The sequence below is a fragment of the Schistocerca serialis genome, chromosome 4, assembly GCF_023864345.2.
Source record: "Schistocerca serialis cubense isolate TAMUIC-IGC-003099 chromosome 4, iqSchSeri2.2, whole genome shotgun sequence".
NCBI lineage: Eukaryota > Metazoa > Arthropoda > Insecta > Orthoptera > Acrididae > Schistocerca > Schistocerca serialis.
In genome coordinates this window covers 544731249-544747694 of record NC_064641.1, presented here as the reverse complement: position 1 = coordinate 544747694, position 16446 = coordinate 544731249, and the positions used below count along the sequence as shown (strand labels likewise).

General features: G+C 43.2%; 1 protein-coding gene across 1 annotated transcript in view; it reads left to right on the top strand.

Annotated features, from left to right (window-relative positions):
• Positions 1 to 2543: 2543 nt before the first annotated feature.
• The window catches only part of LOC126474599 (regulating synaptic membrane exocytosis protein 1-like), a 99054-nt gene continuing 85151 nt past the window's right edge, over positions 2544 to 16446 (top strand). The window contains exons 1-6 of the mRNA XM_050102075.1: positions 2544 to 2579; positions 2637 to 2806; positions 7778 to 7941; positions 12237 to 12425; positions 13771 to 13996; positions 15734 to 15741. Of these exons, the coding sequence (XP_049958032.1) occupies positions 2544 to 2579; positions 2637 to 2806; positions 7778 to 7941; positions 12237 to 12425; positions 13771 to 13996; positions 15734 to 15741 (793 nt within the window). The remainder of the gene's footprint in view (positions 2580 to 2636; positions 2807 to 7777; positions 7942 to 12236; positions 12426 to 13770; positions 13997 to 15733; positions 15742 to 16446) is intronic.

Below are 16446 nucleotides of genomic sequence, written 5' to 3'. Positions count from 1 at the left end.
TTTTATGCACGAACTGACCCCACGATTATGTCTCATAAATGATTGCTAGGATTCATGTCCGGCGATCTGGCTGGACAAATCATTCGCTCGCAGTATCCAGACTGTTCTTAAAACGAACGGCGGACAATTGTAGCCCGGTCACTGATGAAATGAAGTCCATAAAAGGCTGCAATTGGTCTCCAAGCAGCCAAAAATTGCGATTTCCGGTCATAATCGATCCAGTTGGACCAGATAACCCAGTGCATTTCATGTAAACACAGCTCACATTATTGTGGAGCCACCCCCAGCTTGCACAATACCTTCTTGACAACTTGGGTCCATGACTTCGTGAGCTCTGCGCCAAATTCGAACCCTGTCATCAGCTCTTACCAACCGAAAACGGGACTCATCTGATTACGACTCGGTTTTCCGGTCTTCTAGGGTCCAGCCGAGCCCAGGAGCGGTGCTGCAGGTGGTATCCCGCTGTTTGCAAAGGTACTCACGTCAGTCGTCTGCTTCCATAGCCCATTAATACCCAATTTTGCCGCACTGCCACGTCGTACGTCTCACATTGATATCTGGTGTTATTTCACGCAGTGTTGCTTGTCCTATACCACTGACAACTCTACCCAAACGCCGCTGCTCTGGTCGTTAAGCGAAGGCCATCGTACACTGCGTTGTCCGTGGTGAGAGGTAATGCCTGAAATTTGGTATTCCCGGCACACTTTTGACACTGAATTCCCTAACGATTGCCGAAATGGATTGTCCCATATGTCTAGATACAATTACTATTGTGCTTTCAGAGTCTGTTAATTCCCGTCGTGCAGCCATAATCACCTCGGCCACCTTGTCGCCTGAATCACCTGAATACAAACGACAGCTCCGCCAATACTACTCCCGTCTGTGTATGTACACAACTCGCCCTTAAAATTGCTACACCACGAAGATGACTTGCTACAGACGCGAAATTTAACCGGCAGGAAGAAGATGCTGTGATATGCAAATGATTAGTTTTTCAGAGCATTCACACAAGGTTGGCGCCGGTGGCGACACCTACAACATGCTGACATGAGGAAAGTTTCCAACCGATTTCTCATACACAAATAGAAGTTGACCGGCGTTTCCTGGCGAAACGTTGTTGTGATGTCTCGTGTAAGGAGGAGAAATGCGTACCATCACGTTTCCGACTTCGATAAAGGTCGGATTTTAGCCTATCGCGATTGCGGTTTATCGTATCGCGACATTGCTGCTCGCGTTGGTCCAGATCCAATGACTGTTAGCAGAATAGGGAATCGGTGGGTTCAGGAGGGTAATACGGATCGCCGTGCTGGATCACAATGGCCTCGTATCGCTGGCAGTCGAGATGACAGGCATCTTATCCGCATGGCTGTAACGGATCGTGCAGCCACGTCTCGATCCCCGAGTCAACAGATGAGGACGTTTGCAAGACAACAACCATCTGCACGAACAGTTCGACGACGTTTGCAGCAGCATGGACTATCAGCTCGGAGACCATGGCTGCGGTTACCCTCGACGCTGCATCAGAGACAGGAACGCCTGCGATAGTGTACTCAACGACGAACCTGGGTGCACGAATGGCAAAACGTCATTTTTTCGGATGAATCGAGGTTCTGTTTACAGCATCCGTGTTTGGCGACATCGCGGTGAACGCACATTGGAAGCGTGTATTCGTCATCGCCATACTGGCATAACATCTGGTGTGATGGTATGGGGTGCCACTGGCTACACGTTTCGGTCACCTCTTGTTCGCATTGACGGCACTTTGAACAGTGGACGTTACATTTCACTTGTGTTACGACCCGTGGCTCTACCCTTAATTCGATCCCTGCGAAACCCTACATTGCAGCAGGATAATGCACGACCGCATGTTGCAGGTCCTGTGCGGACCTTTCTGGATACAGAAAATGTTTGACTGCTGCCCTGGCCAGCACATTCTCCAGATCTCTCACCAACTGAAAACGTCTGGTCAATGGTGGCCGAGCAACTGGCTCGTCGCAATACGCCAGTCACTACTCTTGATGAACTGTGATATCGTGTTGAAGCTGCATGGGCAGCTATACCTGTACACGCCATCCAAGCTCTGTTTGACTCAATGCCCAGGCGTATCACGGCCGTTATTACGGCCAGAGGTGGTTGTTCTGGGTACTGATTTCTCAGGATCTATGCACTCTAATTGCGTTAAAATGTAATCACATGTCAGTTCTAGTATAATATATTTGTCCAATGAATACCCGTTCATCATCTGCATATCTTCTTGGTGAAGCAATTTTAATGGCCAGTAGTGTACATGTCGCTGTCCCATGACTTTTGTCACCTGAATGTATACCGAATGAAGTGAAGATTACCAGCTGCGCAACCAGTAAGCACGGCATGCATATTTCACACAATCGAACTGGATCATCTATTGCTTGCATGTGTTAATTTCACATAGAACTATTAGAACAAAAAAGACCTTTTTTATCAGAGCCAACGAATTTTTGCGTTTTCGTAGCTTTCCCCTAAACGAAAGAGTTGAGGCGGGTGTGCGCGTGGTGCAGGAGCAGATGGCGCGGGAGAAGCTGGTGGCGGCGGCGGCGGCGGTGGCCACGCCGGGCCCCGCTGGCGGGGCGGGCGCCTCGCAGCCGGCGGCGCCGCAGCAGCCGCTGGCGCCCGTGTCGGGCCGCGTCCAGCTGCAGGTCTTCTACCACGACGAGCGCCGCGAGCTGGTCGTGTCGGTGCTCGCCGCAGACGACCTGCCCCCGCGCGACGACACCGGGTTCGGCACGCTGCCCGAGGCCTTCCTCAAGCTGCGCCTGCTGCCCGCCACGTGAGTAACCTCCACGCGCTGGCTACCCCCCTCACCCCCCCCACCACCTCCTTCAGCCCCTATATTCATTATGAGCTCACGTGGAGAACACGACAAGTGCCATCACCTGATTTCCCAGGAACTTCACACGCTGGAAGAGGAGTCAAAATAAGCGAGCACATGCCTCGGCTTATCGGTGGATACTCACTCGTTTCTGAAAAAACGGCGGTCAGAGTTTTCGAGGTATATTCCACGTACTTCATGCGCCTTTCACCGCGCGATGTTCTTAGACGAAATGGTGGCTCAGAGCTTTGTTGCCAGGACGACGAAAGCGGCAATCTCCTGTGGGATTCTCCTGTATCCCGATTCAAACTTCTTTCCCAGAACGCAGAACAATACGATTACGTGGCTTAACGAGCATTATGTCATTGCGTAGTGGGGTGCGGGTGTGAACCGGGCACTTCGGCCTTTTATCAAACTAGGGCAAATTGGCCATGCAAAGGCTGCCACGCTATCGTGAGCTCTTTGTGTCGTACCTGGCATTTAATCGTCAAGGAGTAGGATGAAGTGCAGAATTCCTTTTCGGATGTTTCATCCTTATTACCGCGCTTTTGCTAACTTTAAAACAAATTAAAAAAACACAAAAAAGTAGTTAACTGGTCCTCTTGGTATTTTCCTCATGGTCCCTTTTCAGGTTTATTGCTAGAGAATTATTTCTTTTCTGTGGCCCTGTTTGTCTTTTTTCGTTTAATGAATAAAAATAAACAAAAATTGCTGAGGGCCACGACTGGAAATGCTGTTTTTTTCCGTTTAGTGACTTACACCACGTAGAATTAAGTACGCTTTTGTTTCTTTCTTATTTGAAAAAAAAACTGTTTAGCGTCTCGGCTTCTTAATTTTGCACCCCTTATTCGGAACCCCATAACATTTTTTATTTACTTTTATTTTTAATGCTTCCATTTATCTATTCATGTTCGTGGAAGATTACTATACGATTGTCTCTTATCAAATTAGGGGATACAAGTGTATTATATTAATTGCGAAATTACAACTGGATTTCACAATAAGTGTCACAGATGTGTTACATAATATATCCGTTTCTATGGTATGTTAACGAGTTGCTATCTTTTTAAAATTCTCATATTGTGATATTTCATTCTCATATCAATTAATTCTCATATTTCACCCATATATTTATTCTCCAGGAAGATTTGGTGAATTCCTTTGCATGATGCCGGACGTCGAAAAACTGGAAACACTGATATTCCTAACACCACGAGCATCGTGCCAAGGCAGGTTTGCCACAGTGACATTTATTCGTAAAAATCGCACTCGGGAAAGAAACATCATTAATATTCGTGATGATTTCGAGCGTTTGCAGTTATTTCGCGACAAACCATGTATGACGGATCACTTTTCCGAAAACTGGTGCTTGCAATTGATCATGAACCAAGATACACTGCACGAACTTCACCAAAAACACTTTTCAAATAATTTTCTCTTTTTTTTAATTCATTCAACTGACGTACAGTTAGTAGATGAATAAGGACAACGTTTTATCAGTATACACTGGGAAATATTCGTGCAATAATCTTCTGCAGATGTGGGTATACAAATGAAAACCAAAAATAAAAGTAATAGTCGGGTTTCGAACGCGGGGCGCAAAATTGAAAACGCCATGGTGCTGACCACTATGCACATAAAGTACCTGGAAAACACCTCGAAAACCTTGATAGTCGTTTGTTTCAGAAACGGTCGAGTATCTAAGAATAAGCCGAGACACGTGTATAGACTACCTTGTGGTGGGGCAACCACAGCTGTGAGTATTCATCTTGGGTATTAACAACCGCTTCAGCTGTATTTAGTCCTTTGTTATTGGATCACTACCGGTTTCGTGGTACTAGAAGTCACGTCTTCAGGTGAACATCTGTACGAAAATAAATCCAGAAGGAATAACCCTAAGACATACACTGGTATAGTAAATTATTTCAAGATTTTTAAAAAAATTAAATATTAAAAACTTTTACACGAGAATATCAAAATGTTACTACTCACATAACTAAAACATTAGAGCGGAAGAACTCGGAATCTTTTTATCCGACACTCGTCGTCCGTCAAAAACCCTAAGATGTTCCAGGCTGAAGCGCCTAGAACCGCTTGGCCACAGCGGCCAGTGGCTCCTACACAAATGGTGAATAAAAACAGGAATATTAGGATAAAAAGTACAAAAACTTTTTTGAAAAACAGTCTGTAGAATATCAACGTGATAGTGGCAGCTGACATTTTTCGTTAATAACGCCCGTAAGTTATGCTCAAACTAGAGCTTAAAAGAGGAACATCATGTACGTATATTTGGGCAACGAAACATATGTGCCGGCAGAATTCACTGAATAAACCTTAAATCTTTAATACATTAAATTTCTAAAAATTATTCTTTAGTAAAAATGCTTCAAAAAATTCTTCACTTTGAATCCAAGACTGTAGTGAATTTTGATACTCATTAACAGTAGATAAAATTTAAGGAAATTTACAAAAATTTTAAAAACATACTTGCAACGAAGAGGTGGAAACCCTAAGATAATAAGACGGATGCATAGGAAGTAGTGAAGCAAGGTGAGGAAAATCGAAAAGCCGAGGAGTGAAAAAAAAGGACTGGGTGAAGAAAGTGTAGAATATTATGTCCACTCACTTAAGGCAATGGAAATTTGGCAAAATGCTACGATGTCTCAACTCCGTTTGTCCATTCAGGATTTGGTGTGGAAAACGACAAATGGATCTCATAATTTCTAACTCCCCCAGGACACTTAAAGTGTGGCCCTTAGTTATGGTGAGGTCGGTGACGAAATGCTTCTGCTGACGAAGGTGGGTACTCAAGGCAGATTTTGAGCAAGAAACCCTAAGATGTTCTTCGAAGCTGGTGCTAAATCTCCTCCCTGTTTGTCCGATACACCGCATGGGGCAATCATTGCAAGTGATGCAATACACCCCGGTTGCATTATATTGTATTTGGAACAAGCGGAATGTTCTTTGTGCCTATACTTTGTGCCAACGTTATTTGGAATGAAGAAAGCCGATACAATGCTTTTAAACCTCAACTGACTGCCGATCCTTTCGGAACTATTGTCGAAATATATAATTTTATGATACGTAATACCACCTGTCTTCCGACTACCGGAGTAATATTTTTCTGTTGTCGAATTATAAATGCAATATAAGTTTAAATGACAAAAATATATTTTTGATACGATATAATTACAGTTTAATTGTTTTCGGATTTTTTTTCTCTTTACTTGTACTGTGAAACATTGCCTCCTGCCAAATTTCATGATTATGGGGCCCTGCAGCGTACGCTATATTTTTTTATGAGTGAGTTTACAACTATCAAAATATATGACATAAATGACTAAATATGTAATTATTTCCTTGGCCTAGAAGATTAAACGTTTCACACCGCCTACGGACCATAGACCTTAGTAAGAGAGATACATTTTAACTTTGCACGTCTGCCGGTTTTTGGCAGGAAATGGCATTAACAGACAGAAATTATCAAAGAAATTTTCGAGTGAAATAATTACAAATTAACAATTTTCGTATTTTTTTCTTCTACTTCTACCGCAAATTTCGTGATTCTAGGTCAACGAGGAATACCCTGTGGCGTGCTTGTGAGTATCAAAACTTTTTTGGTCTCGTTGACTTAGAAGCTTAAACGTTTTACATCGCCAAGCTACCGTATGCCTTGGTACGTTAGATACGTTTCAACTTGATACGTCTACTTGTTCCTGAGAAAAAGGGGTCTTAACAGAGGGACATACAGACGGATAACAAAATGATTTTGTAAGCATTCTGTTTTAAAGGAATAAGGAACCCAAAATCTAACGGGAACACTGATTGTGCTGATCATACGTGTAGATGACTGCAACAAATAGCAGCCCTACCATTCATACGATCACAGATCTGTGCTCACAAACGCAGTACTGAGTTAAATACCAATGATGAAATAACGCTTCGATGTTGTATCACGTCAATTTTCTTGTAAACCGGAAAAGAAAAGACTCAAAGAGTTTGAGAATATGTGATATATAAATATGTTGAAAATTAGGTAGTCATAAGAAATGAGGAGGTTCTCTGCAGAATCGTCGAGAAGAACATGTGGAAAACAATGAGAAGAAGAAGAGACAGAATAATACGATAAATACTAAGACATCAAGTAATAACTTTCATGGTACTTAAGGAACCTGTAGAGAGTAAAAACAATAGGGGAAGACAGAAATTCCAATATGTTCCGAAAATACTTGACGAAGATGGTTGCGGGTGAGGCACAGCAGAGGAAATGTGTCAAGCAGCACCAAATGTCAGAGACTGTCGACACAAAGAAATATTACACTAGAGCGACGAACTAAGTATTAATGAACACAATTATTACTATTAGAGTAAAGCATTTTATATATGTTTCTATGCGAATCAGTCACATTAATGTGACCACCGCCTAAGTTCGACGTCAACGTGCAATAACCACTCATAGACGGCAGGTGGCAGCACCACATATGAATGCAGCCATTGTTTTACTTCTGGTGCACATACGAAATGGAACGAGTACATGACCTTCATTATCATCTCACTAGCAATTAACAACGTCTCATGCCGAAGCCATGATTGAAGATGTAAAACAAAGAAATTCATCCACTGATTATCGTGAATGTAACCCTCGGAATATTTAGTGGATACAGTAAAGTGCTATTGGCACAAGATGTTGTTTTATTTGTGCATTGTTATATGAATTAAAAGCTTCCTACGCAAGTCGTAATGGGTGAAAACCATTCATGTTTTGGGAAATAGATAAGGCACGATATGCTCTCACACACATCTGTCCGTCTTCTTTAGAAGTTGTAAGCCGTTAAAATAAAACAACTATTCTGTGAGATTAAGAAAGGTCGACCAATAATAGCAAATTTCCTCACCTCATCTGCGGATAAAACGGTATTTGATTTTCAGGAACGAGCAACACGTCGTCAAGTCGAGCGTGGCAGAGCCGACGCAAAACCCAATCTGGAACGCAACCTTCGACTTTCCCAACGTGCCGGGTGAGGACCTGATGGAGCGCAGTCTGGAGGTCACCCTCTGGGACTTCTGCCCTGACCGTGACAGCGTCTTCCTCGGTGAGTGCTGTGCTGCATTGCCGTCATATATGAATCTTTCGACATGTACCAACTTGTAGATTGAGTATTTTATAGTTGGCCAATTATAAAAAAAAGTTTGTCATTTTCCAATTTTCCATAGTCAGTATAATGTTCTCACTGTCTTTGCAATAAGGAAATAACATTAAAACACACCGAGGAGTGAACACCAAAGCTGCTGTTGTATACATTCCCAGTTCGTTTTACACTTAGCTGCTCGTGTGACATACAAAGTTTTCGAGACTGATTCCACATATTGTGGAGGTATTTTTGTGCTACTACATTGTAGGCGAATGCAGTCAGATAGCGCTACTTACCGAATCGTAGTTTTACAAACGGGATCAAGTTAACTATACGACGTAAGGCGTTGACTACGACGGATGTCATGATCAACACAGCAGCTTTGACATAACAATTTTCCTGCGCATTTAGAAACATAACATATCCCAGATTCCTGAAATGCTGAAAAATTCTGATTTATTTTTCATAGAATAATTAATGTATCGCGCCTTTCTTTCACGGGTCCGCAGCTCGAGGTCTCGAGGTCACTTTTTCCCTTTCCGAGCACGGGGTCCCGGGTTCGACTACCGGCGGAGTCAGGGATTTTCACCTGCCTCGAGATGACTGGGTGTTTGTGTTGGACTCATCATTTCATCATCCTTCATGCAAGTGGGGAGATTGGAATGAACAAAGCTTGGGAATTTGTACGGGTGCTGATAACCTCGCAGTTGAGCTCCCCACTATTCAAACATCATCGTCATTTCTTACACGGAAAAAATTCAGTGTAACGATATAAATGACCCGTAATAGGAAATGGAAGTTGTGCTGGCTTAACAGACTTGTCTTTCTGAGTACCTTTGTTTCCGATACGCACCGCATAACGAGGTGGTTGACTAGGATATGATAAGCCCGTTAAATTAATCGTGGCACTATATTACATTTGAGGTATATAGTTTGAGTGAAGTTCTCGTTACGTTATGTATATCCCTCATTATTTTTCATTATTTTCTGTTTCGCTACAGTTCGTGAGCGTTACCTATCTTCCCGGAGTCTCGAATTTGTTACGGTGGTTCAGCTTCATTGTGATAACGATTTAAGATAACAGGTTGAATCGTATAGCTTATCTTCCACTATAAACTTCGCATTTGATGTGGACAGGTGTACTGAAAAAAGACAGAACATACAACAGCCCGATAAACCACACTACGCCTAACACGTATTTTCGAATTCCGATGTGGACAAATTAATTATGAAGCATAATATGTAGTAAAGAGAGGAGTTATGATACCAAGTCGAGCCCCGATGACACATCAGCTGCGTCTAGTTGTGTTGGAATGCTTTTCACCTGTGAAAGTTGTTTTTATTTATTAATTCGTTGTTTCCATTCCCCGATTTGGGTGGAGGTCCGACTGACAATGCCCATACTGCCACTCTTCGGTTTTTTAGGTAAACAATAAAAAAACATTAAAAACATTGGTCAGAATGACGAGATGATACGTGTGGTATTGAAAACTGTAAGGGTGATGGTACTATCGGCTCCTGGAAACACTTTTTAGATGAGGGATTTCGATGAAGATATGATTCGGTAGAAAGGTGATGTGAGAAGGGATTTAGAATGCCTATTGGAAAGAGTGAAACCAAGGTATGTTGGCGGAACCGGATTAATAGAAACGCAGTTATATAGTGAATGGGTGCATGGTGTCTTAATTTGGTGTGGTAGAAGATGATGGTTTTAGTTAATAGGATGGTTTGATCTGAGGAATAATTTTAGGGTCTATGAGGGGATAGCGATTGAAATTAAATAATAACGTGGAATGTGAGAGATGTAAGGAAGTCGGGCTGTGGTGAGGCACGCACGTCAGGCAGCGTCCTCAGGCATTGGGAACGTTCTAGGGTATCAGGATTCGATTTTGCAGGAAACATACCCTCAGAAAGGAATCCACATGTCTGACGAGGTATGGCAATTTCATCAGGTGATACTGGGTAATGGTGGGAAAGAGTAAAGGGAATGGAAACTTGGTAGGAGTACATGACGTTCAAGGATTTGAAGGGACAGGTAGATTTTGAAACAAGTGGAAATCCTTGTAACATTTGCTTAGGTGATGTAGCGGTATACAAAAAATAATAATAATAATTTTTTTTATTTGGTGGGTGATAATATTATTTAAAATTGTTATTTCCTGTTTCTGTTGTGGTACTTGATTTAAAGGGAAATGGTCATCATTAGCATTGGGTTCTGATTTTGGCTAGCATGACACTGTTAAGCAAACTCAGTACCACCACAAGCACTTACTTTGGATTTACTGCGGTGCGTACGTAACAATTTTTGAAACAGTGCGCTACTCAGCGACTTCTAGGGTTAAGTTTGCGTGAGTGGCTGCTATTATTAATAAAAATCTACGTATATTATACGGAACGTTGTAATAAAAATTAGTTCTCAGGGGCCTGATGGTGACTACTTTAATTTTGTACCAATTTTAAAACGACAATTAATACTCGAGATATTTTTATTTTCATGAAAGGTAATAAATTGCTTTAATTATTTTTCATTAGCACGACAAAGCTAAGGAGTTTCTCATCATCTGTCGTCAAGCGGCTAATCGAAATTTTACCGGACTCAATGCAACGAAAATATTAATGATTTAAGTTTTAAATTAATTTTACTGACTTTAGAACACTGAATGAGAAAAACAGAGAACTCTCCTGCATTAACGTTTATATTTAATAAAACATTTATTAAGAATAATTGTTTTGCCAGCGTAATGGCCGATCTAAACTGCTAGAGAAATTGTGGTCCCCTCCGATGCACACGCTAAAACAAAAAATTTACACAAAATATTGATTCACTCATATGAGAGATGCGAGCTTTAAAAAAGGTACATGTTATTACACGGAAATATTGTTTATAATCTGAATAGTTTTACGGAACTTACACACAATTATATCAAGCGTACAATGGCACCTATCATCTGCACAAGAATCGAAGACACGAGAGTGAATATCCTGATACAGTTTCTTTGGTCTTTTTCGTTGACTAACACAGATAAAATAAAGAAGGTTCTGTATCATTATCTCGGTAAAAATAATTTCTTTTTGTTCCAAATGTTAATATTCATTGCACAAAACACAGCACATTTTAGCACTTCTAGCGTCATATGACGAATTATTCATCAGAATACAAAAACTCTGTTTCTTTTTTTTTAATAACTATATGTGGCGTTCCGTCACAGTGAGAATGGAACGTGTGCGTTTCTTGCTGGTATATATCATAGCAGAGAATTTATTTGGCATATTCTACTGGCTAAAAATTTCAGAAGTGTTAGTCTAGGGTGGCATTCTTCTGAACGGTTAGTGGGTGAGGGTTCCAAGTCAGCTATTAATCGAATGTTAGCCCAAAGGATTGTATGATTTTGACAAATTTCGCATTCGTGGGCTGTGAGGAAGATATCTCACGTAGAGAAAGCTCAAGTGGTTTGCTCATGTATTTGCTGCCCGACTTTTTGCAAGACTGATGTGACTGTGGAAGACGTGACCTATGTCCTACGGACCATCAGACTAAGTCCCTCGAGTCAGTAGGAAGCGGATGCCTTTCTGGTCACCATAATCGTTAGTAATCCTGAGGGAGGAACGTGATAAGCCATCTCTCTGTGAATAGCGTAAGGTTTTTCTGTGTGTAATCGCATATTAACTGTTTGTGTACCGCGTTTTTTGAGGAGGAGATTGAAGATAATATCAGCGTATGCCTAAAGGAGCGTAATAAATTGCCTAAAACCGGCATTCAGGCTGGATGGTGTACCGTAGCAATGGACGCTAATGCACTGTGCGGATTGACTACCGGTCTGGTTCAAATAAGTGTCTGGTAAACTGGCTCTATGCTCATTAAACTAAACGATGAGCTCTAAACTACTAACTTTAATATCACTGTGTATGAGTCTGTTTTTTCACTGTCTCTGATTCCGAAGAAAATGACGGTACAGTGTTTGCTAAGAAGTCTTTCGCGATGGAGTTCTCGGATGAAAAGTTCTCGATTTATTGTGTCAAGTTCGGATAAAATGCTGAGCTTTCAGTTGTTTCCTTCAACACCATTGTCAGACTTAGCTGCTGACGACGATGACAGAGGCAGTCATACAGAGCTCGGGATTTTATCTGACTTGCCAAGTAAACCGAGAACTTTTTACCCACGGTACAGTGAGGCCCTCATCTGCGAGTAGATAGTTTGCTTAGGTGAGCTGCAAGCCTACGGGAGCAGTGACAGATGCATGGATTGTTGTCGACAGGCGAGTGCTCGGTGGAGCTGCAGAAGGCGTTCCTGGAGGACCGCCCGGTGTGGTACCGCCTGGAGGATCCCCGCAACCTGCGCGCCGCGGGCGGCAAATCACCGCAGGTGTCGCCACGTGGGTCCCTGGCCGGCGAGCTGGCCCAGCGGCTGCTGCGCAGGACAGACTTCCAGCAGAGGTCCTTCTCTGGTCAGTGCACACCTCCCACATCTCACTTGCCAATATTTCCGCAATGTCTCTAGCAAATATAGAAACTTTTCTTGTCTCGGATTTTTGCCTTTTCACAACCACTGGTCCAGGTTTTCTGTAGAGTATCTGAATTTCATATTTCTAACTTCCTCTTGCCTACTTTCAAAAATCAAGCGGATGCCATCAAATTTGGTGGAAGTGTTACTCCTCCACATGTTCATGCTTAAATGCGACGTGGGTCGCAACGTACTTACTCAGAATCTCATGCTCAGATCAGAGGTAATATGGGATTTGAGAGTATCCGTTCCTTGGTATCCAAGCGGCTACGTACTGGAGCGTAACGGCGATGGAGCCAAGCTGAGATTGTTCAGGTCTCTGTGGTTGCAGACGTTGGCCTAAGGAGGTAGATAGAACGATGGTAAGAAAATGATACTCTGGCTTCGCTTACTCGTCCGCTTTTCATTGCTTTTTCAGGAGTTTGCAATTAACATCCAGAAGAACACAGAAACTGGTTTACAACTCAGTAAATGTAAAGCATAGGTAAAGCTTACTGGATTCTCCAGTCAGTTACCAGAACAAATGATCACATCGGCCTATAACTTTATTAGGAGTCGAGAATACACAGCGTATGGTACTACAGACTAGTGGAAGTGGCAGATTCTATTGCTCTACTCAAACCGTTACGTTCAACTACTCGTCACAGTGATATTCATACATATAGTAAGTACATGTAGAAAAATTTACGTTGGAAACCAATAACCTTAGACCAGGGCTATAGATGAGCTTTACTAGTCCTTATTAGAGTACAAGCTAAAATGAATATAAAGCTTACTCGCATAGTTTCTACTGTAGGCTGTTGATCATCTGAGACTTGTGAATCTGAAACTCTTCTGCTCGCTGGAACTCTTCTCGGTCTGGAACCCTGCCTTCCTCGATGTTTGAGGGCCTCTACACATGGCATATGTGACTATTTGCTTACAGATCGTACGTGAATGCGTCGCTTTTTACCTTCAATTCGCAGTCACTGAACGTAAAATCAGCGGTTTTCCCGTGCGTATCACCTCTAAAAGGACTGACGAAAGCACAAATGCTTGTGCCTAATATTCATACTTGGACGAGTTTTCTTTTTTTTCTGGTAATCCTGCGAGATTCGGTCATTAAACGACCTACCATTGGACGTGTTGCCGGAGACTTCGGTAGCATTTCCCGAGTGGTGTTATGCAGTAATTTTACTGCCTGTAGTTACCTACTGTTCTTTGCCTTGCCGTGTGTCTGTGGTACTTACGTACATTGGCTACCTCTTACTGCTGTGACTGCGAGAGGCGGTGCGTGCGTGTGTTCGCAGATGACAAGGAGAGCGACGAGCGGTCCGGGGGTTCCCCCGAGCCGAGCCTGCTGCACCCGGACCACGCGTGGCTGCTGGGCTCGGCGTGCAGCTCGCGGCGCGGCTCCAGCCAGTCTGAGCAGCTCGAGGTGGAGACCTACCAGCTGGGCAGGGACTTCTCGCGCTCGCTGCCCGGCTCCAGGAGGTCGTCCTTCCAGTCGCAGCAGGGCGACGCAGCCAAGGGCAAGTGTTTGCAAAAAAAAAAAAGAAAAAGTCATCTTGTCACGAGACAATTTGACTCTTTCCATTGACGCAATCATATAAATGTTTTATACTGTTCAGCGGTATCGGCCGTAATTTACCATCGTCTCTAGTCTATTATTGTGACTAAGTCGAGGCATGTTAACCCTGTCACAGTTGCAGGTTGTCTATGAAACAGGAAAAACTTTGTTTTCAGTATTTCACATAATTAGTGACCGAATTTAAAAATTTAAGATGCTGCCATAATCCGCTTATTAAAAGATGTAATCATAATATAGTTTAAAACAATAAAACAAGTGTTACAGTTTGAAACTGTGTATGTATTATGAGGAAACACAATTCATGGCGCGCAGGTACCCCGAATACATTCACCCATTATTTGAGAAGGACAGCGCCCGCATCTCGTGGTCGTGCGGTAGCGTTCTCGCTTCCCACGCTCGGGTTCCCGGGTTCGATTCCCGGCGGGGTCAGGGATTTTCTCTGCCTCGTGATGGCTGGGTGTTGTGTCATCTCCTTAGGTTAGTTAGGTTTAAGTACTTCTAAGTTCTACGGGACTGATGACCATAGAGGTTAAGTCCCATAGTGCTCGGAGCCATTTGAACCATTTTTTTTTTTTTTAGAAGGACAGCACTTAGTAGCTTCCAACAAACTTTAAACATAATTTCAAACAGTTACAGAACTGTGATTCTTCAGTTTCTCCCGGCGTATTTGTTGCTCGAACAGTCCACGGGTATACTGCCGGCTCATAGTGTCCAACGGGCACAATATTTCGGCGATCAGACATGGCGCCATCGTCAGGTGCGCTGACGAACTGAGCTCCTGAGGACGGGCGGCTGATTTGGGGCAGCGTTATAAGGGAGGCTATCGAAATTCGCACCAGGGAAGATCTTATCAACCGAGATTGCGGCTACAATCTCAGCAAGGCTTGGGACCCGGCACTGAATGTAATTAAGAAGACTCTCAGCAAGAAGTACGAACTGGCGACCAGGGCAGACGTAGCAAGCACATCGACGCTACGACAGATTCCGACGCCCACGTCTTCGCGACCGCCGGCGCGCGGGCGCGGGCGCGGGCGGCGAAGAGAGCGGCCCGAGGGGGGAGGGTGGGATTTAAATCGGCCGCCCGCCCTCAGGAGCTCAGTTCGTCAGCACACCTGACGATGGCGACATGTCTGATCGCCGAAATATTGTGCCCGTTGGACACTATGAACCGGTAGTGTACCCGTGGACTGTTCGAGCATTTACAAAACTATTTTCTCGTTAACACCTCCCAATCGCCCCTACCCCAACCCCCTTCCCTATCCAAATAACCAGGAGTTTGAAGCTATTTTGTGTTTGGGAGTTCGATTCTTTAACGAATCGAAGGTTTACTGATCAGAAGAATTGGATCAGCACCAGAACAGCCTCCAAGTAACGCTTTTTTGGAATTTATTCAGGACTGTGTCGAAACTGATTATTTCATCTGGTGCCTGCAGCCTCTCGCGCGCAGATGCCGAAGTTGGAGCTTAAAAGATTAGCACCAGTCCACTCTATTCCACTACTTGTCAGACAAAGCGTTATTTGGAACTAGGGGCGTAAACTCGGTAATGAGGGCGCAAGGCGAGTTCCTAACATGAGGACGACATTCCCTCCTGTCCCCAGTCCGTTCTCAAGACAACAAAAAATCGCGCACACATCGTTTCTCACAGCAGATTTTTGCGAGGTATAAGGTGTCTTGCTTCGAGTATGGCCGGTTAAGGTTTTCAACATCTGTTAATCTCTCTCTCTCTTCAGCTGCACAGTCCTGTGACCGTACACACCGCCATTCTCCTATTCAGTTAACTGTTAGCTGTATAGAACGTAAGTATTTTTTTTAATTTTTCGATGGACATCGTCTTTTCGCCATGAAATTTATTGGAAAATAGATCATTGCTGACAATGGCGGAAAGACGATGTCCTTCAAGAAATTCATTTTGAGTGTGTACCGCAAGCACCATAAGCTATTTTTTTAAATATTTGTAGCTTGGGAAAATGACAGTCAGCTTTTACAACAGTTGTAGTTTCTATTTGATACATCAGGACTGCTGTGAATATTATGCCAGCGTAGCTCGGTGTCAGATCTGCTTAGCCTTGCTCTCGCTGGAGACGTTCCTTAATTATGCGGTAATTACTTTCCGCATGTTCTGCAACAGTAAACAACAAATGGTGAAGTGACGCTGCTCCAACCGATACAGGGTTCCCTAGCACACCGTTCCTTAACACCAATTTAAGACGAACGATTAACGGGATTTATGAATGTGTTCGTCCTTAGTCACACGAAATATGAAGACAACTGTGAAGTAATACAGTAATTGTGTGGTGAAATGTTAGCACTCAGAAGGCAAGCCGTCAACAAGTTCTATCAATCCGTGGCTGGAAAAACGCAGGAATAAAATCGATTGCATCTTCTTCCAGACGA